The 27,764-nt window shown below is 41.9% G+C and overlaps 1 protein-coding gene across 1 annotated transcript; it reads right to left on the reverse strand.

Moving 5' to 3' along the window:
- Positions 1-1,684: 1,684 nt before the first annotated feature.
- arhgap1.S (Rho GTPase activating protein 1 S homeolog) lies at positions 1,685-27,762 on the reverse strand (the record flags this gene model as incomplete). Its single annotated transcript, NM_001093040.1, is given in 14 exon segments — positions 1,685-2,613; positions 2,661-3,652; positions 4,570-4,667; positions 5,304-5,432; positions 5,818-5,895; positions 6,388-6,464; positions 6,545-6,652; positions 6,767-6,865; positions 8,285-8,371; positions 8,477-8,608; positions 10,170-10,257; positions 20,969-21,064; positions 21,160-21,303; positions 27,684-27,762. Coding segments are annotated over 12 exon segments (1,308 nt in total). The 3' UTR covers positions 1,685-2,613; positions 2,661-3,472.
- Positions 27,763-27,764: the final 2 nt, after the last annotated feature.

Below are 27,764 nucleotides of genomic sequence, written 5' to 3' on the forward strand. Positions count from 1 at the left end.
CATTCATATTAATAGTGCATGCATCCCTTAAAGCAGTGATCCCCAACCAGTAGCTCGTGAGCAACATGTTGCTCTCCAACCCCTTGGATGTTGCTCTCGGTGTCCTCAAAGCAGTTGCTTATTTTTGAATTTTCAGCTTGAAAGCTAATTTTAATTGCATAAAAACTAAATATAGTGCCAGGGAAAGCCTCTTGTAGGCTGCCAGTCCACATAGGGGCTACCAAATAGCCAATCACAGCACTTATTTGGCACCCCAGGGGACTTTTTCATGCTTGTGTTGCTCCCCAACTCGTTTTACATTTGAATGTGGCTCACGGGTTAAAAAGGTTGGGGACCCCTGCCTTAAAGGATCTGTAACATCATTTTTTTTTTTATTAAAACATTGGCTATTTCAGTAGCGGGGGCATCGTTCTTCACAATAAATTGGCTCTAGGTTTATATAATATAGGTATTGTAGCTACAACATCACTGGTTTTAGTTATTGATAGTATTATGGCACGGGTTTGTACTATATAAAGATCACAATTTATTAAGAAGATATTAGCACTTACTTCATGGAACTATATCAGGGGTTTTGGGTATGTGTGGTGGTTTTTTTTGGGGGGGGGGTGAGATATGGAACCCAAATTTTTGTCCTGTGCTGTTGGGGTTTCCCTCCACGCCTCAGGTCACCAGGTTAGAATTTTCTTATGGATTTGTTTTTATGTTTATTATGTATGATGGATATGGGAAATATAAATGATTCTGTGTAAAAAGCATTCTGTATATAAATGTGGTTTAAAAGAATAAAAATTTATTGATAAAAAAAAAAAACAAACATTGGTTTGTCTAGAACGAAAAAAAAACAAAGACACATTAAACTTTTAAATCGCTAAGTCTTTATTGAGAAATAACTTACCTAAATTCCGCTCCTCTTCAGAAAAGGCGACGATCCATCGTGCGGCGATTGATTTCTCCTGCCTGGCTATCTCCTATAAGGAAGGCAGGGAGGAGAAATTGAGCACCGCATGATGGATCGCCTTTTCTGAAGAGGAGCGCAAGCTGAGTTTCGGTAAGTTATTAATAAAGACTCAGCTATTTAAAAGTTTAATATGTCTGTGGTTTTTTTCCGTTCTACACTAAGAAATTTTTTAATTGAAAAAATTGATGTTACAATTCCTTTAATATGTCGGAATAAAAACAAAAAATAAATAATGAATGTAAATGACAAAAGTGCTTAGAATAGCACCCTCATTCTTTTTACATTCACTTATTTTAAAGGTTTACTTATCCTTTAAGCTAATGGCAGCTGTAGAGTTCTAGGGCCTTATTTATAGGGGGATGAAAGTGCAAAGAACAGGAGCAAACCACTATCTGTATCTGCACTTTGCCCCCTGTCTGACTGTCAGAGCCATAGAATTGGGTCCTTGGGCTCCAGGACTTTTCCTATCAATATAAATCCAGCTCTGTCTGCATTGGGCAGAGCCAACATTGTGTTATTTGAACATGTAAGTAGGGAGCACTGACAGGCGCTGGGTGCAAGGAGCCGAGTATATAAAAAGCCCAGATACAAGTGCCTGTTGTATATATGTTAAGGGGTGTCATTCTGTGTCCCTCTGTGCCCAAGCACTTGCATCCGGGGTGTTTATAAGTGACCTCTTCCTAGTGTCTAAATTAATAAAAACCACAAATAACTAAAAACCTCTGTTTAAAATATGCGATTTAATGAAAGAAAGAGAACTTTTTGCTGGGTTATAAACAAGGCTGATTCAATAGCAGCCTCAACTAAAGGCAGAGTTCACCTTTGATTTACATAAAATGGGGATATGATGAGATCATTTGCAATTGGTCTTTTTTTTTTTTTTTAATCATTTTGCTTTTTGTGTGTGGAATATCAGCAGCTATCTGGTTGCTGGGGTCCAAGTTACCCTAGTAACCAGGCAGTGAGTTTGAATGAGAGACTGGATGATGAATAGGAGGATGAAGGAATAAAAAGTAAAAGTAACAAATCAAAATGTAGCTTCGCTGGGCGACGGGTTATTGGAAGAGATATTCTATAACTATAAACAATGAAGACCAACTGAAACATGGTGGAGACCCTAGACAGCTTACAAGCAGGGGTGACACTTGTACTCCAGGATATACCCGCAGAGGCTGGGTTACACGGACACGTCAACTACACCAATCATTTTGCAGCGTCCCCCCAGCTGTCGTATGATAAGGTGCTGGAGGCTGCTTCATTCAAACACATTTGCTGTTGCTAGGGGAATGTTGTAACATCGACAAAGGTTTATACAGTACAGAAAAGTGGCGACTTTTCCCATGTAAGTTCTCATGCAGAGTTTGTGTAATTAGCTCCTCCACCAAAGCCCGGGGGCAGAATCATAATCCCGGCAAATGGAAAACAATAAGGACTAAAAATAGAGAACACGGACACAAGGGGGCGCAATTTCCTACCAAGCACTTAGAGCATGGAATGTATAAAAACCATACAGACTTCGGAGCATAATGATAGCAGGTGTAAGGTTCCTAATGACTCCCTATTAAAGTGTATGTACAGTACATGGTGCAGCAAGGCACTGGCACATATATATATATATATATATATATATATATATATATATATATATATATATATATATATATATATATATATATATATTATATATATAAATAAAAAGGTGGCACAGCAAGTTATGAAGGTCAGATACCAAGAGTTCAGCTCATTTACACCTGGATTCTGCCCTCTGCTCTTATTTACATTCATTAAAAACCCAACATGTTTAAAAGAAGGAGCAGAAGAGATAACAAAATAAGCAACGGGACATAAGTGGATATATATATAAATATATAATAGTTCAAAGGGGTGACGATGGTTTTTGTCTATTGGCTGCTTGTTACTCCTTTGGATGCGGCCAGCCAATCTGAGCCTAGGAAAGTTGTGTGCTAGTGCTGCCCCCCGCTGCTGCTTAAGATCATTAAGGGGCAGATTTATAAAGGGTCGAATTGAAAAGTCAAATTTTTTTTCAAAATTCTCAAATTCGAATTGTGAATAATCCAAACTCGATTTGAATTTTAATTCAAAATATCGAGATTTATCAAACCATGGCCCTTTAAAAATTCAAATTCAACTCTTCGCCACCTAAAACCCGCCAAGTTCATGAATAATGTCATATAAAATTAAGATCAAACCCCACATTAAATCACCTCTAACCAAATAACTTGCCCTTACACAAGTGAGACACGTAACAAAAGTGCCTCTCGCCAGCCAGAGGCACCCGCTGTCTCCGAGCGACACTAGAAAGTGAACCAGACGCAGGGTGCAGGCATTGCAAGAGTCTTTGTGCCGTCACTTCTATTGGAGATGCCAGCTCCAATGTGTCACAAGAACACACAGCTTATGGGGGGAAAGTAACGCATTGCACTGTGGGAAAGGGGTCTGCGGTGATAGACTGGCAGGGTGGAGAGAGAGTTGCTCTGGGAGAGGAACAGCTCAAGGCTCAGGATCCCCAAACAGCTCTCTCTGGTTGTCCAGCAGGAATTTGGTGAAGGTGTTGATAGGGTTAATGGCTTTTAAAGTCATGGCAGCATCTTTGGCCCAAAGAAGGTTCGGGCCGAACACCACAGCCAGGTTTGTGGTCGTCATCTTGTTCTGTTGGCTGTGATAAGAGACCTGATAAACAGAGGTAACATTGAGACACAGTCAGAACATGTTCTTCTCTATGGCTACAGTACAGAGTGTAGAGCTGCTGTAGGAAATCTCATGTCCAGCCGCCCTGAGCACTAAAAGAAATCACCCAGAAAGTGGATGGAAACACGAGCGGAGTTAAAGAGGGATTGCTTATAGTGGGTCCAGGTATGAGACTGGTTATCCAGAATGCTCGGGACCTGGGGTTTTCCAGATAAGGGATCTTTCTGTAATTTGGATCTTCATACCTTAAGTCTACTAGAAAAGCATGTAAACATTAAATAAACCCAATAGGCTGGTTTTGCCTCCAATAAGGATTAATTATATCTTAGTTGGGATCAAGTACAAGCGACTGTTTTATTATTACAGAGAAAAAGGAAATCCTACTTAAAAATTTGGATTATTTGTAGGGATGCACCGAATCCAGGATTCGGTTTGGGATTCAACCTTGTTCAGCCTTCTTCAGCAGGATTTCGGATTCGGCCGAATCCAAATCCTTATTTGCATATGCAAATTAAGGATTTGTCACAAAACAAGGAAGTAAAATTTTTCCCATTCCCACCCCTAATTTGCATATGCAAATTAGGATTCTGATTCAGTTCGGTATTCGGCCGAATCTTTCTCGAAGGATTCGGGGGTTCGGGAAATCCAAAATAGTCGATTCGGAGCATTTCCTAACTATTTGGATAAAATGAAGTCTATGGGAGACAGCCTTTCAGTAGTTTGGAGCTTTGTGGATAACAGGTTTTCGGATAATCGATCCCATACCTGTACCACATAAATATAGCGCTGACAATAAAATGTATTTAATATATGGGGGGGAAATCTTTTTTGCCCTTTAGATACAAGCCGCAGTCCTCATTAAACTACACTCTCCTAAAGTCAAGCATCTGGGCACTCACCTGCACCAGGAAACCTATAAGGAACTGAAGGACTTCATAGTTCTCCTTGGGCAGAGTCTGCAGGACCTGGTGAGTAGATTCAATCTTCTGCTCCTGCTCTGGATGAAGGAAGAGTGGCATATTAATGAATATTGTAATATCAAGTGTCATTATACATCATCCATCCATCATCAATCATCCACCCATCCATCCAGCATCATCAGCAATCATCCATCCATCCTTATCATCATCAATCACCCATCCATCATCAATCATCGATTCATCATCAATCATCCATCATCAATCCATCCATCATTATCAATCATCCATCCATCATCTATCCATCATCAATCATCCATCCAGCATCATCCTCAATCCATCCATCATTACCAATCATCTATCCATCATCAATCATCCATCCATCATCATCAATCATTCATCTGTCATCATTCAACCACCACCCACCCATCTATCATCATCCATCCATCAATCATCATCCATCCATCAATCATCATCCATCCATCAATCATCATCCATCCATCAATCATCCATCCATCAATCATCCATCCATCCATCAATCATCCATCCATCCATCATCCATCCACCCATCATCCATCATCCACCCATCATCCATCCATCATCCATCCATCATCCATCCATCATCCATCCATCATCCATCCATCATCCATCCATCATCCATCCATCATCCATCCATCATGTTCTATATCCTTCCCCAAACAGGGCTGCCAACTTACTGGAGAAGTCAACAACAAAGCTGTAAAGGTTAAAAGTCAGCAATGGCTCGGGAAGCTCCCTCAGGAATGTCTTCAGGATGACGGCTGGCAGGTGAACATCATCATATTGCTGGAAACTGAACTGGACCCCTGCAGAAGAAAATGCCGACACAGTTAGAGAAGGGTGGTGAACAAAGAGAATGTGGCCCAGAAGAACTGGATAAAGCAAACACATAGAGGATATTAGTGTCACTGCAAAGCTATGGAATTATATAAGGGGACTTCAAAGGCAACGATGGCAAGTGAAAGAAAAGCCCTCACTGCCCCCATCACTTTTAACAAGTTGACATACAAATGAGGGTATTTATCTGTAGCTCCAGGAACACTTATCAATTTGCAATTGAGCATTGGGAGTTTAGAGTCTGGGAAGCCTGGTGTTCCACAGAGAAACTACACGGTGCAGCAGTACCTTCTACAACATAGAATTCCATTTTACCAATATAGCTCCCAAATGTACAGAGATAACTGTACTCACCCATGTTATACTTCTGCTGAACCTCCCGTACTATTTGGGTACTGGCCGACCTCCGGAATATTCCCTCAGTGCTCAGAGCTGCAAAGAGAAAGGAGAGAAACTTGAAGCAAACACGGGAACATATACAAAGTATTTCAGACTTAAAGTGACCATAATAAAAGCCCGTCTACACCTGATCAGCAGCTTATTGGCCAGTGTATGAGGCCCCTGAAGGCCGTCTGTGCTGTTGTATGAGCACCAAATTGGTGCATTGATGGGGTCCCCTCCTGACATCTCTCCATAGACCCCATTATGATCTAATCATACTCTCTCTTGAATGCCAGCAGCAGGATGGTGCATGAATCCAAGCGTGCAATCCCATGATATTATTACAACACACACTGTTATCAGAGTTTCAATTGCTGCACATGTATAATAATACAGTAATAAGCCAAGCTTTACCCTTCCCAGTAGGTGCACTATAGCTGATCTAGACAGAGTCACAAGCCCAGTTGACTCACTATCCAAACACACAATCCATCCATGTAATTAAGTTGTTTGGCCCCTTGGCATGAGACTAGGGATCGTTACCTTTCTCCTGCAGGTAGGCCACTGTGTCTCGGACAACTTGTGGTATCATGTCATTCTCCGGGTGCTTATCTTTCAGGCTGCAACAGCAAGTAAGGAAAGTGTAAGGACTGTCCAGTACAAACAGATGAAGCACAATGTATAGGCATGAGATACTCACTGCAGCAAGGAGACACCAAACTGCTGGTTTGGAAGTGGAGGGCGAGGAGGGCTGGATTTCTGACTTGGAACCGGCGTCTTCATATTAGAGCGAATAAGCTCATCATACCTAAAGGACAAGAGAGAGACAGTGAGGTTGGAATATCCCCCTTGCCTCCATCGCTCAGATCTCAATATTATGTGCCATTACTTAAGTATCGAGCCAGGAAAGCTCCAGTATTACTTGAGTACTTGTTTAGGGATCCCCAGCTGCTCCAGCTTCGTGTGCTCCTCCAAGTCACTTAGGTAATTGGCATAAAAAATCTTCCGACCAAACTTAAAGCTGAAAGAGTGAGAAATGAAGACAGTGTAAAAGTTATGACATACTGTATATCCAGAACAAAGCTGCACAGCTGTCAGGCTCTGCTGGGATTCGATCCAGGGACTTTTGGGTTTCCACCGTAACCATTTGGCCAGGTGAGCAGCCTGTAGGGTTGCTCACTATATGTTACCTGGCCTCTGCAGCCCCAGTCAAGCAGCAGCCTGATTGGTTGTAGTCAGCCAATCAGGGCTGACTCTGCCCTATATAAGACCAGCCCTCCAAACACTCCTTGCCTGAGCATTGGTTCCCATCCTAGCAGTGTGGCATTGTCCCTAGCTACGGGTTCCTGTTCTGGCCTCTGTCCTATTCTGCCTTATCTTGCCTTGTCTGTACCCTTCCCTGTCTTGTCCTGCCTGGCTCTGGACCTAGTCTTGTCTTTATCTGCTCCCGTCCTCTCGCTATCCAGTCCTTCTGCTCCCGTCCTCTCGTTATCCAGTCCTTCTGCTCCCGTCCTCTCTGCTTTCCTGTCCTTCTTCAACCGTCTTCCTGCTTTCCACCCCTTCTCCTCTCATCCTCTCCTTCTGCTCCAGTCTCCTTCTGCTCCAGTCTCCTTCTGCTCCAGTCTCCTTCTGCACTCTATCCCCAGTTTGATCTGATCTACGCCCGCACCGTCCTGTCCCATCCAGTCTGTTCCTGTTCCACTCCTGCTCCATACAGTCTGTTCCTGTCCTGACTCTTCGCCCTCTTCATCCTGTCTAGTCCATTCCTGATCTTCTCCCCGTCAATCCTGTTCCGCTCTGCACCTGTTGCAGTCTGACTCATCTCCCTCTTCAACCTGTTCCTGCCTTCCCTTTACATGTTTCCTAGGCACATACAGCTCCTGCCTCAAGGACTCACCCTTCCCTCATCAGTCACCACAGCGCCCCCTACCTAATCCTTGACAACAGCATTATATCGTACATATCAAGTCCTTATAGATTATTTACAGGGGGCTTATACAGCAACACTGGGCAAGAATTGTGCAATAACTCAGAGCAACCAATCAGATGATTGCTTTTATAATTCTAGTGGCACTGGTCTAACAGCTAACTGCTGATTGGTTACTATGGGTTCTGGGACCAGAGAACCACCCTTGTTCCTATACAGCTCCTCCTTAATAATTTCCCTTGCTGTGAGCTTGTTGATCAGATTTCCTACTCACACTCTGGACAGAGTTGGTCAGCTCATTCCTCCCAAGATTCCACAATGGATAAATTGGAACATTTTGGGCCATACTCAGGCTGTTTTGGGCATACATCTACCACCACTTCCCAGACCAACAAATTGTTATTGTCCTATATAAACAGGACAGATAAGCAGGTGCGGCTCAGAGGTTTTGCTGGTGAAATCTGTACCTCATCTGCCCTCAGTTCCCTAAAATGATGTTTCTTCAGACTGTACCTGATGATGGGCTTGAAGAGAATCAGCAGAGTCTTGATGAACATCGTTGGATGAACAATGTAAAGGGCCTTGATGTTTTTCTTGTATCTGCATGGAATAAAATGGGATGATGTCTTAAAAGTGTCAATATTACTACGACAGTTACACAAGGAGAATTCTCCACCCCCCAGGCTAAAAGTTGCACTGACTCACTTGCGATCGAATTCCCGGTAGGCATCTCTAAGCCACCCCAAAGACGGCTTATTGTCACTGGTAAGGCCATGATGCAGGTAAACCAGCGTGTAATCGCTCTCCACATACTGGTCCAGCGTATGCTTCAGGTACCTGGGGGTGGAATAAGACCAGTAAGACCCACTCTATTTCAGAATACAAATGCTCAGTGCAGCCATAGCAGTAGAAATGGAGCAGCAGATCATTCAGTCACTGAACAACCAGTTCTGAACTGGTCCATTTCTGATTCTTGCATATGGCTGCCCCCAGCAAACAGGTTTTTCTTGTCTTTGTCTGTATGTATTTTAAGGTCCCCGCTCAATGGTTTTAAAAATTTAATGGGTTTAAAAATGGTCCCTGTGTAAAATGCATAATGAAGCAATAGAATTCTTAATGAATCAGATGCAATTTGAGAGTAGGACTGGCCAGATATGGGATGACTTTGACGTAGTTGGCCAGCTTAAATATATTGCAATATATTGACAAACAATCCCGGTTTTGTTTAAAGGGTAAGGCACAAAATGTCTCAATGACCTTGAAGGGATACTGTCATGGGAAAACATGTTTCTTTTCAAAATGCTTCAGTTAATAGTGCTGCTACGGTAGAATTCTGCACTGAAATCCATTTCTCAAAAGAGCAAACAGATTTTTTTATATTCAATTTTGAAATCTGACATGGGGCTAGACATATTGTCAGTTTCCCAGCTGCCCCCAGTCATGTGACTTCAGTCACTCTTTACTGCTGTACTGCAAGTTGGAGTGATATAACCCCCTCCCCCCCCCAGCAGCCTAACAACAGAACAATGGGAAGGTAACCAGATAGCAGCTCCCTAACACAAGATAACAGCTGCCTGGAAGATCTAAAAACAACACTCAATAGTAAAAGCCAAGTCCCACTGAGACACATTCAGTTACATTAAGTAGGAGAAATAGCAGTCTGCCAGAAAGCAGTTCCATCCTAAAGTGCTGGCACAAGTCACATGACTGGGGCAGCTGGGAAACTGACAATATGTCTAGCCCCATGTCAGATTTCAAAATTGAATATAAAAAAATCTGTTTGCTCTTTTGAGAAATGGATTTCAGTGCAGAATTCTGCTGGAACAGCACTATTAACTGTTTTGCCATGACAGTATCCCTTTAATATATCGGTAATGGGTTGAGTGTAGAGGACCTCTTGTATTTGTCTATAGGTTTTCACAGAGGTATCCATGGGACATATTATCCCCTAGCAGAGTTTAGGCCTGATTTTGTTCCTCCTGGGTAATGTCAGGGCAGAAATGTTTGGGATGTGTAAATGTGCAGCTTAGTGGAGTGATGATTCACACGCTGCACATTAATCATTGACCATAAAATGCACAAAGATCCCCACCCAATGTTCTGAATGCACACAGTATCCCTACATCAGCTTCATTGCTTATTTTAAGATCTAGAAACCGATCATTGCCCAGCTATAGACCTAGCAGTGAAATGAAAGGGATCCAGTCAAAAAGGTCCCAATCTGTGTCCCTAAAGTCCAGATGGAGAGCACTTGTTTACTGCATCAAAAGCAAAACATGGGCCCTTTCCCAGATAGGAGCCATGTTTTTCCATTTCCAGCTATCTACAACTGCACAGATTGTGTACAGGCAAATCTAGGAGAGACTGGCAGGTCAATGAGGAGAAGTCCACAACTTACTGTAAAAGCTTCACGTGGTCAATCTCATGACAGGCCGGCAGGCGACAGGCACTGAACACCACGATTTTACGCCCGTACTTGTCATCACCTGTAAGAAAAAGAAACTTCACCTTATTAAAGGGGATCATGGGAAACACTCTAGACAGCAGCAGGACCCATTTTTGGGTCCCAAAAGTGGCAGCCAAACCTGCCTGAAAACAGTGAATGGAAAAAGGAACAGTTTGTCTCAAACAGAGAGCACAAGCAGGACTATGACATGGGTTTGTGTTCTGGTTTCTGTACGGACACTTCTCATCCCTCAGAGACACTTCTTTCTCCTCTGACCAATCAGAAATCACGGGCCCCCGTACAACTAAATCTTCTGGGCCCACTGGCACAGCCCCCACGCCAGATCTCGCCCAACACCACAGTGAAAAAGGCCACAGACAGCACTAAAAACTGTAAACCCCCCATACAAGTTATAAAAGCCATTGGTGTTCATTATAAGTTAAAAAAATAGTTGTGGCTAGGGTCCCACATAAAATGGAGGTCAGAGCCCCCTACCAGGGCTGCATTTACATAGAGGACACCTCTAGGCCCATTGCATTTGTCGTCCCCCCGTCCTCTCCCTTTTATTCACTCAAATTTTCATCATCGGGACCAGAGCAATGGGATTGGTGCAATAAATCACATCTCCTGCGCATTCCCAGTGTTTCTGAACCACGTGGGTGTGGTTGGGCAGCATTCCACCCCATAAAATCCTGCCGCCCCGTGGCCTTTCTGTAAATCTGGATCTGCCCTCTATAAGTTAGAAAAAAAAAATCATTGGTGGTCAGGACCCCCCTATAAATGAAGAAAAAAACATTGCCCCCCCCCATTAAAGTTTCTCTTTTCGCGGCATTGGCTCTGTTTGCAGCTTCGCTTTACGGGACCTCTTCGCTGTTAAGGGGGGCCTGTCTAATTCAAAAAGTGCAGCATAGCCAGGCCCCCCTTTAGGCCCAGTACAAATGTACCACCCCGTGCCCCCCTGATGGCGGCCCTGCCTCTGACCTCATCTAATATTATGTACAAAACAAGTCACGGCACTGCTGCAGGATACCAGACATAGGCAGACAGCTCACACTCAGCACTCAGCTTACAGTACCGGTTACCCATTACAAACATGTATAGTTTAGGATTAAAGGTAAGGGCTAGAATTTAGGCAGATAATGGGGGTGCTACTAGTTCACTGATGTAAAATGTAGAGAGATATAATAAAGTGCATCCCATGCATAGTTACAGTCTTCCTTCATTTGGTTAATGGAGAATAAAACCTTTCTTACAAGTTTGGCCCCTATGGAGACCTCCCACACCACATTTCTGGGGCCCTCTAAGCCACCCTGTTGTTGTTGTTGTACCAGGTTCAGTAAAGCAACACTGTGGGTTGGCGCACACCATTTCACGGCTGCTTTGGGTTCTGTGATCGGCGACACAGAGCATTCAAGGTCCAAATCAGTTTCAGCAATGCATGCTCCTGTCGAGGGGGATCTCAGGAATGAGGGTGCAAGGTGGTGGTGTCAACTTTGCAGCAAGCTGGGAAGTGTAAGGCTCCCCAGAAGAACAGCTTTGAGGGTGGCCAAACTATTAAAGGAGAACTAAATCCTCGTGGCTTAAAATGCCATATTTTATATACTTATTGTGCCCGTTAATTTATGGCATTTTACAGCAGCCCTTTTAGTATAGGGCAGGATCTACAGACGGTTAGACTAGAATCCTGGATTTAGCTCAGTCCCAAACTTCTCAGTCCCAAAATTCAGTTCTATCCCCAATGCAACCATTGTATTTATTGTAAACCATCACTAAAAATGAATTTGTCTAAAAATGGCATATTTTATACAATGAACTTATTGCACCAGCCTAAAGTTTCAGCTTGTCAATAGCAGCAATGATCCAGGACTTCAGACTTGTCACAGGGGGTCACCATCTTGGAAAGTGTCTGTGACACTCACATGCTCAGTGGGCTCTGAGCAGCTGTTGAGAAGCTAAGCTTAGGGCTCGTCACTAATTATCCAGCAGAAAATGAGGTTGCTCTGTAATATAAGCTGATGCTACAGGGCTGATTATTAAATTCTGATGCTAATTGCACTGGTTTCTGTGCTGCCATGTAGTAATTATCTGTATTAATGACTAATCAGCCTTATATTGTGACATTTCTATTCTATGTGTACTGTATATTGTGAGTGGGTCCCTAAGCTCAGTAAGTGACAGCAGCACAGAGCATGTGCAGTGAATCAGCAGAAAAGAAGATGGGGAGCTACTGGGGCATCTTTGGAGACACAAATCTTTACTGCTAAAGGGCTGTGGTTGCCTTGGGCTGGTACAGAAGCCCAAAACCTTATGTACACACAGTTCTCCTTTAACATTATAGTATAATCAGACAAGCAATCAGACAGGACATAATTCTGATTAAACAGCGTCATCCATACAGAGGTGCTGCTACCATCATTTTTTTACTTGTCCATTGAATCTGGGGCATGCCGTAGGCTCCTTGCACGCGGACAGAGACAGGTATTAGGGATGAACCCAAACCAAACACAAAAATGAGCAAGTTTAGTTGTTCAAAAGTCATGTGACTATGAGTGACTTTAAATTCCATTTTTTGTCTTGATGGCAGTTCACCTTTAACGTGATCTTTGGAAGCTGACAAAGCGAAATTTCCACTGCAGAAGGGGAAGTCAATCAGTTTCCTTGGCCCAATGAGAGAGAGACACTAACTAACAGTGACAAATGACTTTTCCTGCGGATATTTTGCAACAAATGTGGGAATATTGAGAAATATGCTTGTTTGTGTTATATAATGTGCTCATTAAACTTTAACCCAAAATAAAACAAAATATGAGACGTAGCACTGCCTGAGCTCCTACCCAGGTGACCATAAGTAATAATACATATGAAGCAATGTACACACACACACCACCAAAACTAACCTTCTCTCAACAGGCACGCTACACAAGAAGTAACTGATTCTCTTAGTGACAAACCTTTTTTCATGTTCAGCAAAATCTAAGAGTTAAAGGAGAACTAAGCCCTAAAAAGAATATGGCTAGTATGTTGTATAAAGCTGTATTTATATGCTGAACTTACTGTACCAGCCCAGAGGTTTAGTAGCCCTATAACTATATACTTATAAATAATACAGGTCTTGGAAGTTGCCTCCAGCAGCTCCCAATCTTGTTAGGCATCTTGTGTGTGTCAGTGGCACTGCACATGCTCAGTGGGCTCTGGGCTGCTGTGGGGAAGCTGAGCTTAGGGAGCGTGGGAAATCATCAAGCAGAAAGTGATGTTCATCTGCCATAGAAGCTGATGCTACAGGGCTGGTTATTACATTTCTGAGGCAGACTGCACTGGCTTCTCAGCTGCCATGTAATATGCTTTTGCAATTGCATTCAGTTTGACATAGTGAGCGCAATTGCTGGGCAGTGGTGCACTAAACCCGCGATCATGTTTGAATTGTTTGTAAGCCTGCTTGTTGAGGTTGAGTTTCCCTTTAAAGTCTGAACTGTAAAGGTTATTTGACTTTGTTTATATACATGGACAAAGAAAGACTGTCAGTGTCGGACTGGGACACCAGGGGCCCACCAAAAAACCTTAGACCAGGGGCCGACTCTCAGTACTATTATTCTTCCTCTCCTCACTCAACCTCTATTCTCATAGTCCCTTTTCTTTAAATACTATAATCTATTATTAAATCTATTTAGCCTCTTTGTTCTCATAGAAATAAGGAATGACCTTTAAATAGGCCAAATGTTTAGCAGCATGAGGGACCACTGACACCTGGGCCCACCGGGAGTTTTCCTGGTATCCCTGTGGGCCAGTCCCGACACTGAAGACTGTGCAAGGATTGAGAAAGCTCAGAGCCATTCTGTTATTTATAATTTATTGTCATTTATTTTATTATTTATAAAGGTCCAGGCGTGCAGCTGCTGGACAAAGTGGAGGACAGGTCTGAGATACAAGGACGGGTGAGGGAGTGAGTTCTTTCCATTTTAGGAAACGCTAGAGCCCTATCTGCGTCTCACAGCATGCCAAGGTTGTGAGAAACGGGCCTTATCAGACATCCCCGGAGAGCCTGACTAAACAAGCTGCTATTCATAGGAGGAGACGGCAGTGATAGAGCTTGTTCTCCACTGATTGTCAGCGCTGTGCATATATGATGGTTAGGGCCACATTATTGAGATCTTAAATTTCAACCCTAAAATTGACCCCAAAATTGCTTTTGTCCATTAGTTTGTCCCTCCACATAAAGCGGCTATACAATTTTCGTTGCCCTAGTAGCTCAAGATCTAGACCCATTAGCCCTATCAATGCATTTCATTTGCTCTAACCCCCCACCCCATATCACCTTATTTATCTTTGAATTAACTTTTAGTATGATATAGAGAGGGATATTGAGATAATCTGCAATTGGTTTTCATTTTTTATTATTTGTGTTTTTTTTACTTATTTAGCTTTTTATTCAGCAGCTCTCCAGTTTCAGCAATCTGGTTGCTAGGGTTCAAATTACCCTAGCAACCATGCATTGATTTGAATAAGAGACTGGAATATGAATAGGAGATGCCTGAATAGAAAGATAAGTAATAAAAAGTAGTAATAACAATACAATTGTAGCCTTACAGAGCATTTGTTTTTTTAAATGGGGTCAGTGACCCCCATTTGAAAGTTGGAAAGAGTCAGAAGAAAAAGGGCAAATAATTAAAAAAAAACTATAAAAAAATATCGGTCATACTAAAAGTTAGCTTAAAGGTGAACTACCCCTTTAAACTGCAAAGGCCTCTATAGAGTTGTTATTCCGTATCTGCTTGTGTTAGTCATATGTTAATATTATATATAACATTGTTATTACTTTAATATAACCCAGGAGATGGTGGCTCCTTAACGGGGTCGCTCACCTTCAGGTTATCTTTAAGAATGTTATTAAGTCTTCATTATATATTGTTCTGTAAGGCTACAATTTTATTATTACTTTTTATTACTTATCTTTCTCTGTAGGCCCTCCTCTATTCGTATTCCTGCCTCACTTTCAAACCACAATGAGGTTGCTAGGTTAAATGTACCCAAGCAACCAGATGAATGCTGAAATTTCATACTGGAGTGCTGCTGAACAGAAAGCTAAATAATTAAAAAAACACTAAAATATAAAGGCCAATTGCAAAATTTTCTCAGAATAGAATTCTCTCCATCATACTAAGTTCATTTAAAGGTGTACAACCCCTTTATTAAGAACTTCCAAGATGCATTTGACCTTCACTGCTTCAGCTATACCATGGAATATAGGAAAGCTGAAGCCTATCCCTGTAGTGCATTTAGACGTGTTCTACTACACCTCCTATGGAACAGAGTCAATCCGAATCAGTGGGAGGAACCAGTTTATCGAGTGCATAGCAAAAGTCAAGTGGGAAAGCTGATCAGAAAAGGTGGATTATGACTCTGGCAGAGACTAACCTAGGAACAATAGTCTCTTCCATTTGCCTTATAACAGAGACAGGAACTCACACTACATAGTAAGATCTCATTAAATATTATGGGAGGAAGTTTGACTTCCTCCCATAATTTCAGGCCTGTTGCTGTTCATAAAGGGATTCTGTCATGATTTCTATGGTGTTGTTTTTATTTCTAAATGACACTGTTTACACTGCAAATAATGCACTCTACCATATAAAATCTCATTACTAACCCAACAAGTGTATTTTTTTGTTGTTGTAATATTGGTGTGTAGGTGCCATCTCAGGTCATTTTGCCTGGTCATGTGCTTTCAGAAAGAGCCAGTGCTGCACTATGGAACTGCTTTCTGGCACGCTGTTGTTTCTCCTACTCAATGTAACTGAAGGAGTCGCAGTGGGACATTGATTTTAACTATTGAGTGTTGTTTTTCTGTCTACCAAGGAGCTGTTATCTGGTTACCCTCCCATTGTTCTGCTGATGGGTTGATGGAGGGGGTGATATCACTCCAACTTGCAGTGCAGCAGTTTATCAGAGCACTAGTCACATGACTGGGGGCACCTGGGGAACTGACAATATGGCTAGTCCCATATCAGATTTCAAAATTGAAAAACAGATTTGAAAAACAGATTTCAGTGCAGAAGTCTGTCTGCTGGAGCAGCACTATTAACTGATTATTTTGAAAAAAACATTAGGGATGCACCGAATCCAGGATCTGGTTTGGGATTCGTCAAGGATTCAGCCTTTTTCAGCAGGATTTGGATTCGGCCAATCCTTCTGCCTAACCAAACCAAATCCTTATTTGCATATGCAAAATAGGGGTGGGGAGGGCAATCTCGTCACTGTTGGTCACAAAACAAAGAAGTAAAAGTTAGGATTTGGTACAGTATTCGGGGGTTCAGCCAAATCCAAAATAGTGGATTCGGTGCATCCCTAAAAACCATGTTTTCCCATGACAGTATCCCTTTAAACATACAGACTCCCAGACTGTAGGGCTTCCCATATAGAGGGCCTAAGGCAGTGAATGAGAGGGCCCTGCCTATAAAGGTGGCCATAGATGCACCAATTAAATCATATGAAACTAATTTTCGTACAATATTCAGTGAATGCTGGGAGATGAGCCGACTGAAATCAGCAGAAGACTTGGATATAGGTCGGTTTGTCGATCGGGCTGGACGGAAAGTTTTGATCAGGCGTCTTTAAAGGCACCTGAACATCGGCCATTGTTAGTGCTGAATCGTCAGATACAGGAGGAATTTTTTTGTTTCTATCCGACAATTCAGTTCTACACGTGTGTATTGAAATGAACGAACTTTCCTTGAAAGATCGTAATTGTATCCTATGGCTGCCTTTAGTCTATTAGGATCAGATTTGAGGCCCTAATCTTATTATGACATGAAGGGGAGGGTCTGACCAAAGGTAGGGAAGGATTTTCCAAGGAGCTGCATTTGGCAGTCATTCAGAATGTGATGGTTTGAATGTAAAGCTCTGGAGGATCAATATGTTTATATGTGATATTACAGCCGACGATTATAATGCAGAGGCTGCACTGTGCTTGCTAGAGACAAAGCAGGACAGAGACTTCATGTGATAGATTTCTGGCAGCCATAAGATCTCATAACCATTTCATTTTATGCTGCGGTATGACTCCGAATCCCTGACCAGCAACAGTTACCCAAAATGGCAAGATATTTGAATGTTTATCATCATTTTATTGTGGATTGAGAGTGGGGGCAAGCACTGCAACGTGATCTGACAAAAGCAACCGGCAAGCCAAGAGGTTGGGAAGAACAAACATGACACACCAGCTAAAGTATGTCGGAAATGTCTGATTTGGTTTTTCCCCTTTTGGAGAGAGTCGAAGGGAGAACAAGACTCCGCGTGGAAAGTTTTCTGGTTAAAGTGAATGGAAGCAGGTCATCAATACAAGCGATGGTCTCAGTGTGACTTGCTGCATGGAATCCTTAGAGACTGCTGGCTTTTTCTTTGAGACCTACTAGGATTTCCCCGACCTGCCTGAATTCCGCGTTCCTTTTAAAGACCCTCGGCGAACTGCGCCACCGATGATGACACAAAGGGGCAGGATGAGCAGGCGCAGTGACTATAAAACAAGAACCCGGAAGTCGGTATTCTTCGCCACCCGCGAAGAAGAGTGTGAGGTCGGCCCAAACCCGCCGACCCACGGGTATCAGGCCGGCGCGCACATCACTAGTAACAAGTTCTTTCCTTTCCTGGAATATCTGCTAAGCAGCACCCAGGGCTAGGCACCTTCTATCCTCTCTGACTGTCACTAAATAGTTAATCCTATTCAAACTCTTGGGAAATAATACATCATTCTATGGGGGGGGGTGTTCGCCATTCTTTTGCTTTTCCTCGTAAAGGAGAACTAAAGCTTCAAAAAGAATTAGGCATGAGATACTAGAGATACTCACCCCTAATTTACATATGCAAATTAGGATTCGGTTCGGCCAGGCACGAGGATTCGGCCGAATCCTGTATTATTCGGTGCATCCCTAATATATATATACAGTGGTGTGAAAAACTATTTGCCCCCTTCCTGATTTCTTATTCTTTTGCATGTTTGTCACACTTAAATGTTTCTGCTCATCAAAAACCGTTAACTATTAGTCAAAGATAACATAATTGAACACAAAATGCAGTTTTTAAATGAAGGTTTACGTTATTAAGGGAGAAAAAAAATTCCAAATCTACATGGGCCTGTGTGAAAAAGTGATTGCCCCCCTTGTTAAAAAATAACTTAACTGTGGTTTATCACACCTGAGTTCAATTTCAAAGGTTATAAAGCCATTTCTAAAGCGTTGGGACTCCAGCGAACCACAGTGAGAGCCATTATCCACAAATGGCAAAAACATGGAACAGTGGTGAACCTTCCCAGGAGCGGCCGGCCGACCAAAATTACCCCAAGAGCGCAGAGACAACTCATCCAAGAGGCCACAAAAGACCCCAGGACAACATCTAAAGAACTGCAGGCCTCACTTGCCTCAATTAAGGTCAGTGTTCACGACTCCACCATAAGAAAGAGACTGGGCAAAAACGGCCTGCATGGCAGATTTTCAAGGCGCAAACCACTTTTAAGCAAAAAGAACATTAAGGCTCGTCTCAATTTTGCTAAAAAAACATCTCAATGATTGCCAAGACTTTTGGGAAAATACCTTGTGGACCGACGAGACAAAAGTTGAACTTTTTGGAAGGTGCGCGTCCCGTTACATCTGGCGTAAAAGTAACACAGCATTTCAGAAAAAGAACATCATACCAACAGTAAAATATGGTGGTGGTAGTGTGATGGTCTGGGGTTGTTTTGCTGCTTCAGGACCTGGAAGACTTGCTGTGATAGATGAAACCATGAATTCTACTGTCTACCAAAAAATCCTGAAGGAGAATGTCCGGCCATCTGTTCGTCAACTCAAGCTGAAGCGATCTTGGGTGCTGCAGCAGGACAATGACCCAAAACACACCAGCAAATCCACCTCTGAATGGCTGAAGAAAAACAAAATGAAGACTTTGGAGTGGCCTAGTCAAAGTCCTGACCTGAATCCTATTGAGATGTTGTGGCATGACCTTAAAAAGGCGGTTCATGCTAGAAAACCCTCAAATAAAGCTGAATTACAACAATTCTGCAAAGATGAGTGGGCCAAAATTCCTCCAGAGCGCTGTAAAAGACTCGTTGCAAGTTATCGCAAACGCTTGATTGCAGTTATTGCTGCTAAGGGTGGCCCAACCAGTTATTAGGTTCAGGGGGCAATTACTTTTTCACACAGGTTTGGATTTCTTTTCACCCTAAATAATAAAAACCCTCATTTAAAAACTGCATTTTGTGTTTACTTGTGTTATCTTTGACTAATAGTTAAATGTGTTTGATGATCAGAAACATTTTGTGTGACAAACATGCAAAAGAATAAGAAATCAGGAAGGGGGCAAATAGTTTTTCACACCACTGTATATGCATTCCTGGGCCAGCACTTCCCTTAGTCTGTGCACAGAGCACTGTGATGTGTGTACAATAAAAAGACACTTGTTTCACTAATGGAAGTGCTGGCCCAGGAATGCTTTATTCCAAACTTTGATTATATGATTGAGAATTGGCCGTGCACCCCTGAGATTGCTTGATTGGAGAGCGGATACTGAAGAGATGGGACCTCCTTTCTCAAGTCTCGTGCACCTGGGTTAATATAGGAGATGGAGTTCGTGTTTTTAGCGCCCCTAGGCCGCCAGGTCCTAGTGCCAATGACGGAAATTGAAAAGAGACTATATGGCACAGGTTAGATAGTGGATAACAGATAACTCCATTATGTTCTACAGAGCTTATCTGCTATGTAAACTGAGCCTTTTCTCCTTTGAATGGCTGCCCCCATTGTAGCTTATTTATATAAAAAATCAGTGATACTGTTCCTTTAATGTGGCCATAGATGTTAAGATTTTTAAAAGATCTTTCTGTTATCGTACGACTAAATTTATCCTGAAATGATCGTTTAAATGTACTTCAATTAAAAGACCATTTCAAGTGATAACGTCTAGTTGAAGCCAGGAAAACTGTGGCTAGCTGCCTGCTTGGCCCTGCAAACAATGGATAAAATTCACCGTGAACAATAAAAATTTTCTAACCCAATCAGTTTTTAGACCTATGTCGGATGAAAAACGTCAGCTGCATGATCGTTCAGTGCCCACTAACTTCATGATAATTTAACGGATTAGTCGGATTGCACTAAAATTGGCCGTTAGAGAGAGAAAGATCTTAGTGTCTATGGCCACCTTTTATCTTACTTTTTAGTTTATATGAGATGCCAACCCATATATGCGGTGGGGGGGTGGCGCTGTTTCATACCTCTGAACATTATGGAAATAAAAAGAGGGACAACATTTTTTTTGGCCCACGCAAGTTTCTGTGGCCACACCCCCTAATTACCATGTTCATTTTACATAATTTGGCAGGTTATGAAAGTTTGAACATATTTCTGTGTTTTTTCAGTTATTACAGTTTTGCTAATGAAGGTACCGTAAATTGCCCTTAAAGTTGAGTCTAACTTTTCCCAAGGGACCTGTAATGTTATATTGTATATATAATATATAGTATATAATTACTTATTTGCTTATGTCAAAATTGTTACAAAAGTATCTTATCAGCTGCTGTGGCTGTTCTGGGCTCTCTGCCAAAAGCCAATTAAGTTAGAAGCTTTGTTTCTTTTTCCTGGCTGTTCAGTGCAGAGAAAAAAGGGATTTTCCAATACAAACGAGGGACTGCGGCTTGAGCTGTCAAAAGAGGGACTGTCCCTCTAAAAACGGGACAGATGGGAGGAATGCTGCTCTTATATGAAAGTTCTTACCTGCTACCTCTACAATCTGATGCCGAGCGATGTCATAGTATGGGTCGTCCCAGCGCAGGTGGGTCGCAGGGTCGGGGGAAGGTTTTGAATCATTAACTGAAGAAAAGCAAACAAACGTAACGATCAATCTTACATGCAATAGCCACTAACCTACTGCAAATTGGTCTGACTCTTGTAAGACAAGGCGTTACCGATGTTCGGATAATCCTGCACGTCATCCGAGGGCCAGTTCTTATCATCCAAAGACGCCAGTTTCAATTGGTCCAGCTGGTTGGTTTCATCCTTATCCAAGTCATCATTAAGGTCTGACAGGGGGTCGGAAGCCATCCTGATCTCTGTAAGAAGAAGAAGTATTAGTCTGAACTTGGGGGTACAGCGCAATAAATCCATCCAAGTAGAGCAACTGGGGAACTCAGGGGGGAGGGGAGGCGTTATTCCTTTAAAAGGAGAAGGAAAGGCTAAAATTAAGTAAGCTTTATCAGAAAGGTCTATATAAATATACCAGTAAACCCTCAAAGTAATGATGCTCTGTCAAACGAAACAGAGCATTTCATTTATGGATGCACGGAATTCACTTTTTTGGATTCGGCCGAACCCCCGAATCCTTTGTGAAAGATTCAGCCTAATACCGAACTTGAATACGAACCCTAAATTTGCATATGCAAATCAGTGAGGGTGGGAAAAAGAGAGGTGGCTAAAAAATGTTTCCTTGTTTTGTAACAAAGAATTCGGTTTGGCCAGGCACAAGGATTCGGCCGAATCCAGCTGAAAATGGCCGAATACTGAACCGAATCCTGGATTTGGTGCATCCCTAATTTAATTCCGTCTATTTTGTATACATGGGCTTCTGTATCAGACTTCTTGTGTTCAGCTTTAACCTCCAGGGCTTGGGTATGCTCAGTTTACTCCTCTCTCCTGTAATCTGAGCCCAGAGCTATGAGTGAGCGACTGAGGCACAAAGTGATGTCACACCAAGCTAATATGGCAGCTGCTATCCTAAACAAACAGAGAGCTTCTAGAGTTTTTTACTCAGGTATGATAAAGCATGCTACAGAATAAATATAGTGTTATAACTTGCACTATTGTGGCTAATCGATTGGCAATAAACTGCTTCGGTAGCTTTCCTTCTCCTTTAAAAACATAAATAACTTCAAATGTGTTTCCTACTGTATAAAGGAGGTGCAACTGCACACGTTCTTTGTGTTCAAACCCCCTGCTGAATTTAAACGCTGCCATGAAGTCGCACTGTAATTAAACCAGCAAGAAAAACAAACTCATCGGCTTTATGTTGGGAAAAATAGCAGGAACCTTCTGGTTAATAAATGCCTTGAGATGCAAGAAAGGTTCCGCGGCGCTTCTACCCCTTGTGAAATCCGGTTCAATCATGTGCATCGAGTCTGTCAGTCTGTAAGGGTTGCCCAAACAGAAACGAAGGGGCCGACCCCCACCACAAAGACCTGCAAACATGCGTCTCTGCATTGCTGAGCTTGTACACCGATATCCCTATCAAACGGTTGGCAAGGGGCTGGGGGCTGGCACGGGTACAAGGAACGGGTGAATGAGTCAGTTCTCAGCTGAGTGCACTTATGGGCTCCTATTATCAGCAATTATTGTGCAACAGTGCAGAGCATATATAAATACACAGGTATGGAACCTGGTATCCAGAATGCTCTGGGCCTGGGGCTTTCCGGATAATTGATCTTTGGGATGCACCAAATCCACTATTTTGGATTTGCCCGAACCCCCAAATCCTTCGCAAAAGATTTGCCCGAATACCGAACCTGATCCTAATTAACATATGTAAATTAGGGGTGGGAAGGAAAAAATTTGTTAATTCCTTGTTTTTTCCTTCCCTGTCCCTAATTTGCATATGCAAATTAGGATTCGAATTTGGTCGGCCGGGCAGAAGGATTCGGCCGAATTCGAATCCTGCTGAAAAAGGCAGAATCCCGAACCGAATCCTGGATTCAGTGCATCCCTAATATATATATATATATCTCCTGTTTCCGTAGCAACATAAAGGCGGGATAACGTGGCCTTAAACTTTATGTATTTATGTTTTTCAACTTGCTTTCATCTGTGGAGTATAAAAAGGTTTTACTGTAGATACAAACCCAATTGTTCTCTAGTTTCAAAGCACGCACATTAGGCTTGTTACATTTATAAGCTAATCTTTGCTGGTTCAATGGATATGTTTATATATTTTCTTTGTTTACATTCGCTGATCGTTGTTTGGTGCTTTGGTTGCTTGGTTATATGATTAGATTTTAATTTACTTATTTTAATCTGTGGAACAACTTAGATGGCTTCACCAATCATATTTACTCTTCATTTTCCTATTAGGCATTTTTGCTACAAGTTGTATTGGTGTGCCTCATTGTTCTGCTTTGATCTTTTGTTGAAATTCCTGCTTGTTTAACATGGAAAACAATAAAAACATTTTCAACAAACCCAACTGTTAATTAGAGGCTGCTTTGTTTAGTGCAGATCCAATGTTTTCCTGGGCAGGTATTATATTCCTCACACTCCATTTACAGGTCTCTGGTGTGAGAATTTATTATGGGGGGGGGGAGCTGCAATAATGTCCAGTTGGGGATGACAGAGGCACAGGAGCAAAGAACTCATTCATAGTTACTGGAAGGGAACTGCACAAATAGAGAGTGTTTGGGAAACAAACAGGAGACCGGTGGCAGCAGGATCCTGTCAATTAGTGACTCTATATTTGGATTTATTTGGGGGTGTCATTATAGAGAATGCAGATCATGTGACTGCTGGGGGGAACCGGGAGGTATAGGAGACCCAGTGGGACACTAACTGATAAGCAGCTTCAGTATATGTGAAATAAAAAGCCTTATTCCTAAAGCTTAGCGGCCCTTACATTTCCTGCGGGGCATTTAACGGATCCCTGTATCTATCTATCTGAATTACAGTACTGATGAGTGAATTTGGCCAAAAAATTCACAAAACGCATTGAAGTCCCTGGGCATAAAAAATATTTCCCCATGACAATTTCTTTTTTATGCACCAAATGTATTAGGGCTGGGGCACACGGGCGGATTCGGGGAGATTTAGGCGCCTGGCGATTAATCACCTCTTCTCCCCGAACTGCCTTCCCCCTGCCATAATTAGAAAACTATAGCGCAATGGCACTTCGATTTACGAAGACGCCTGACGAGGAAACTTTGGGCGACTTCGGAAATCGAAGTGCCCGAGTGCATTGGCACAGGCGATTCTTTATTTTAGAAGGCGGAAGGCAGTTCAGGGAGATGGTCGTCCCGAAGAAGAAGAGATTAGTCGCCAGGCGACTAAATCTCCCCGAATCTGCCCGTGTGCCCCTGCCCTTAAGGTCAATGGGCGTTTTTGTTTTGTCATGGTGACTTTTTTGTCGCAGGCAATTATAGGCAGCGAATATTTTCCGAAAGAATTCGGAGATGGTGAAATGCGGAATTTCGCCGCAAATCCATGGCTGGTGAAAAAAATTGCCCATCACTACAGGACAGCCATCTCCCACAGATTTTATTTTAATTAAATAATTTAAATGTTTAAAAACAATTTCCTTTTTCGCGGTTATTAGAAGACAATACTAAGTAACATATAATGAATCCTGGAGACAAAATAATCTGATTGGGGTTATTCACCTTTGCATTAACTTTTAGTATGATACAGACAGAGAGGGATATTCTGAGGCAAATTGCAATTGGTTTTCATTTTTTAATATTTGTGTTTTTTGAGTTATTTAGCTTTTTATCTCCAGTTTGCAATTTCAGCAGTCTGGTTGCTAGGGTCCAAAATACTCTAGCAACCATGCATTGATTTGAATAAGAGACTGGAATAAAAAAAGGCGAGGGACTAAAAGAAAGAGGAGTAATAATAAGTAGCAATAACAATAAATGTGTAGCCTCACAGAGCATGGTTTTTTTTCAGATGGGGTCAGTGACCACTATTTGAAAGCTGGAAAGAGTCAGAACAAGAAGGTAAACAATTCTAAAACTATAAAAAAAAAAATAATGAAGCCCAATTGAAACTTTTGCTTAGAAGTGGCAGTTCTATCACATAAACCGACCCTTTAAATAGAGACTTCTAATGCATTCCGCCAACAGGTAGCTGTCACCAGCATCCCAGCTGCACCCCAAAATCTGAATGTTTCTTTATTTCCCTAGAGCTCGGCCAAACCAAGTCTGAGCCATTACCATGTGACTGTGAGAGTGCAGCGTTACAAAATAGCTCAGGCTGAATAATGACAACGGCTAATCTTTTGCTCCAATATCTGCCCGGCATCTGCCCCCAAAAACAGTAAATCTCCAGCTCGTCTCTAGACAAAATTCCTTAGCGACTAATGATGCCCGAGCCAGGCAATAGGGCAACACTGCACATAAATAGCAGTAACCTTAAAGGGATACTGTCATAGGAAAAAAACATTTTTTCAAAATGAATCAGTTAATAGTGCTACTCCAGCAGAATTCTGCACTGAAATCCATTTCTCAAAAGAGCAAACTGCTGGAGTAACACTATTAACTGATGTGTTTTGAAAAAAACATGTTTTCCAATGACAGGATCCCTTTAAAGGGAAAGTAAGAGGTCTCGCTCTTCCCATATATATATATATATATATATATATATATATATATATATATATATATATATATATATATATATATATATATATATATATATATATATATATATATACACACACACACATATATATATATATACACACAGGGGGTAAAACCGAATGCTAAAAACTGAAAGTTTTTTTTTTTTACTATAAAATCTGAATTTTTAGCGGGAAAAAAAAAATCTAATTTTTCGAGATTTATTATACCCCAGGGCTGCAAAAAGTCAGAATCCGAAAATCTGGCATCTCAGACCTGCTGAGGTTGTATATAAATCAATGGGAGAGGTCCCTATCCTATTTGGAAGTTTCTGCGGTCTGCACTGGAATTAGCCCGGAAATCGGACTGTTTCAGGCAAAAATATTAAAAATTCTGGCTTTTCCGGAAAAAAGCCTGAAAAAAAATTGAGCAATTGGGGAAAAAAATCTGAAAAAGTGGTACGATTTGGGTTTTCACTCTAATTTTGTAATTCACTCTAAAATGAGTTTTTCCCCAATCTTATTAAATCAAGCGTCTAATCTCACACAATTTGCAATTGTTTTTTTTATTTTTTGTTATTTGTGGTTTTTGAGTTATTTAGCTTTTTATTCAGCAGCTCTCCAGTTTGCAGGTTCTGTAGTCTGGTTGCTAGGGTCCAAATTCCCCTAGCAACCAGGCACCGATTTGAATAAGAGACTGGAATATGAATAGGAAAAACAAATGAAGACCAATTGAAAAGATACTTAGAATCAGCCATTCTATAACATACTAAACGTTTACTTATTCAACTACAACTTTAAATCTTGAGGGGGTTTCACCTTGTACCCCATATTAACCAGGGCACATGGATTTGTGGGACAAATGGGACGCATTATTGCAGAACTGCAACTCCCAGCATCCCCTACACCAGTGGTCCCCAACCAGTAGCTCGGGAGCAACATGTTGCTCACCAACCCCTTGGATGTTGCTCCCAGTGGCCTCAAAGCAGGGGCTTATTTTTGAATTTGTGGCTTGGAAACAAGTTTTGGTTTCATAAAAACCAAAGTTTACTGCCAAACAGAGCCTTCCATAAGCTGCCAGTCCACATAAGGACCACCAGTAGTCAACCACAATTTATAATTGGCACCCCAGAAACTTTTTGCATGCTTGTGTTGATCTCCAACTTTTTTTAACATTTGAATGTGGCTCATGGGTAAAAAAAGGTTGGGGATCCCTGCCCTACACTAACTAAACTGTTGGAGAACTGCTGCTATGGTCGCTTCGTCCTCATTATGAAGCTGCAGCCTACAACGGCTCCTACAGTGCACGGAGCTACAGAATGGGACATAAGGGAGCTGAGGGGCTCAGAAACACCTGGGGGAGCCCAAAGTAGGGCAAGAATAAGGGTTTTGCCCTCTCCTGCTGTTAAGCCACAAGAGGGAACATCCCTACCCATGTGACTCTGGACTTAAAGGGGAGGTTCACCTTTAAGGTAACTTTAAGTACTTTATAGAATGGCCAATTCTAAGCAACTTTTCAATTGGTCTTCATTATCTATTTTTTTTATAGTTTTATAGTTATTTGCCTTTTTCTTCTGACTCTTTGCTACTTCCAAATGGGCGTCGCTGACCCCCATCTAAAAAACAAATGCTCTGTAAGGCTACAAATGTATTGTTATTGCTACATTTTATTACTCATCTTTCTATTCAGGCCTCTCCTATTCATATTCCAGTCTCTTATTGAAATCAATGCATGGTTGCTAGGGGAATTTGGGCCCTAGTTACCAGAATGCTTAAAATGCAAATTGAAGAGCTGCTGAATAAAAAGCTAAATAACAAAAAATGAAAACCAAATGCAAATTGTCTCAGAATATCCCTCTCTACTTCATACTAAGTTATCTCAAAGGTGAACAACCCCTTTAAAGAGACAGGCACTTTTGAAGATAAAGTATCTGAATATAAAAAGAGACGACTGTATACTAGTGAGACCACTATTAGAAAGGCAAGCTCAGCCAGTGCACTCAGTTACCAGTGAGGATAAGCAGTCTGTCCTACTCCAGGCTGTTTTAGAACTACAATTCCCAGCAGCCCCCCAGAAAGGTGACGTCATCTGTCACAATAAAACCTCTTGGTGTCACCCACCTGCGTGCGGTCTCGGCTCTTTTTCACCAGCGTATAAAGCTACGAGCCTGGTCTGTTCCCTCCCCACGGCTCCTCCCGGAC

The sequence above is a fragment of the Xenopus laevis genome, chromosome 4S, assembly GCF_017654675.1.
Source record: "Xenopus laevis strain J_2021 chromosome 4S, Xenopus_laevis_v10.1, whole genome shotgun sequence".
Lineage (NCBI taxonomy): Eukaryota > Metazoa > Chordata > Amphibia > Anura > Pipidae > Xenopus > Xenopus laevis.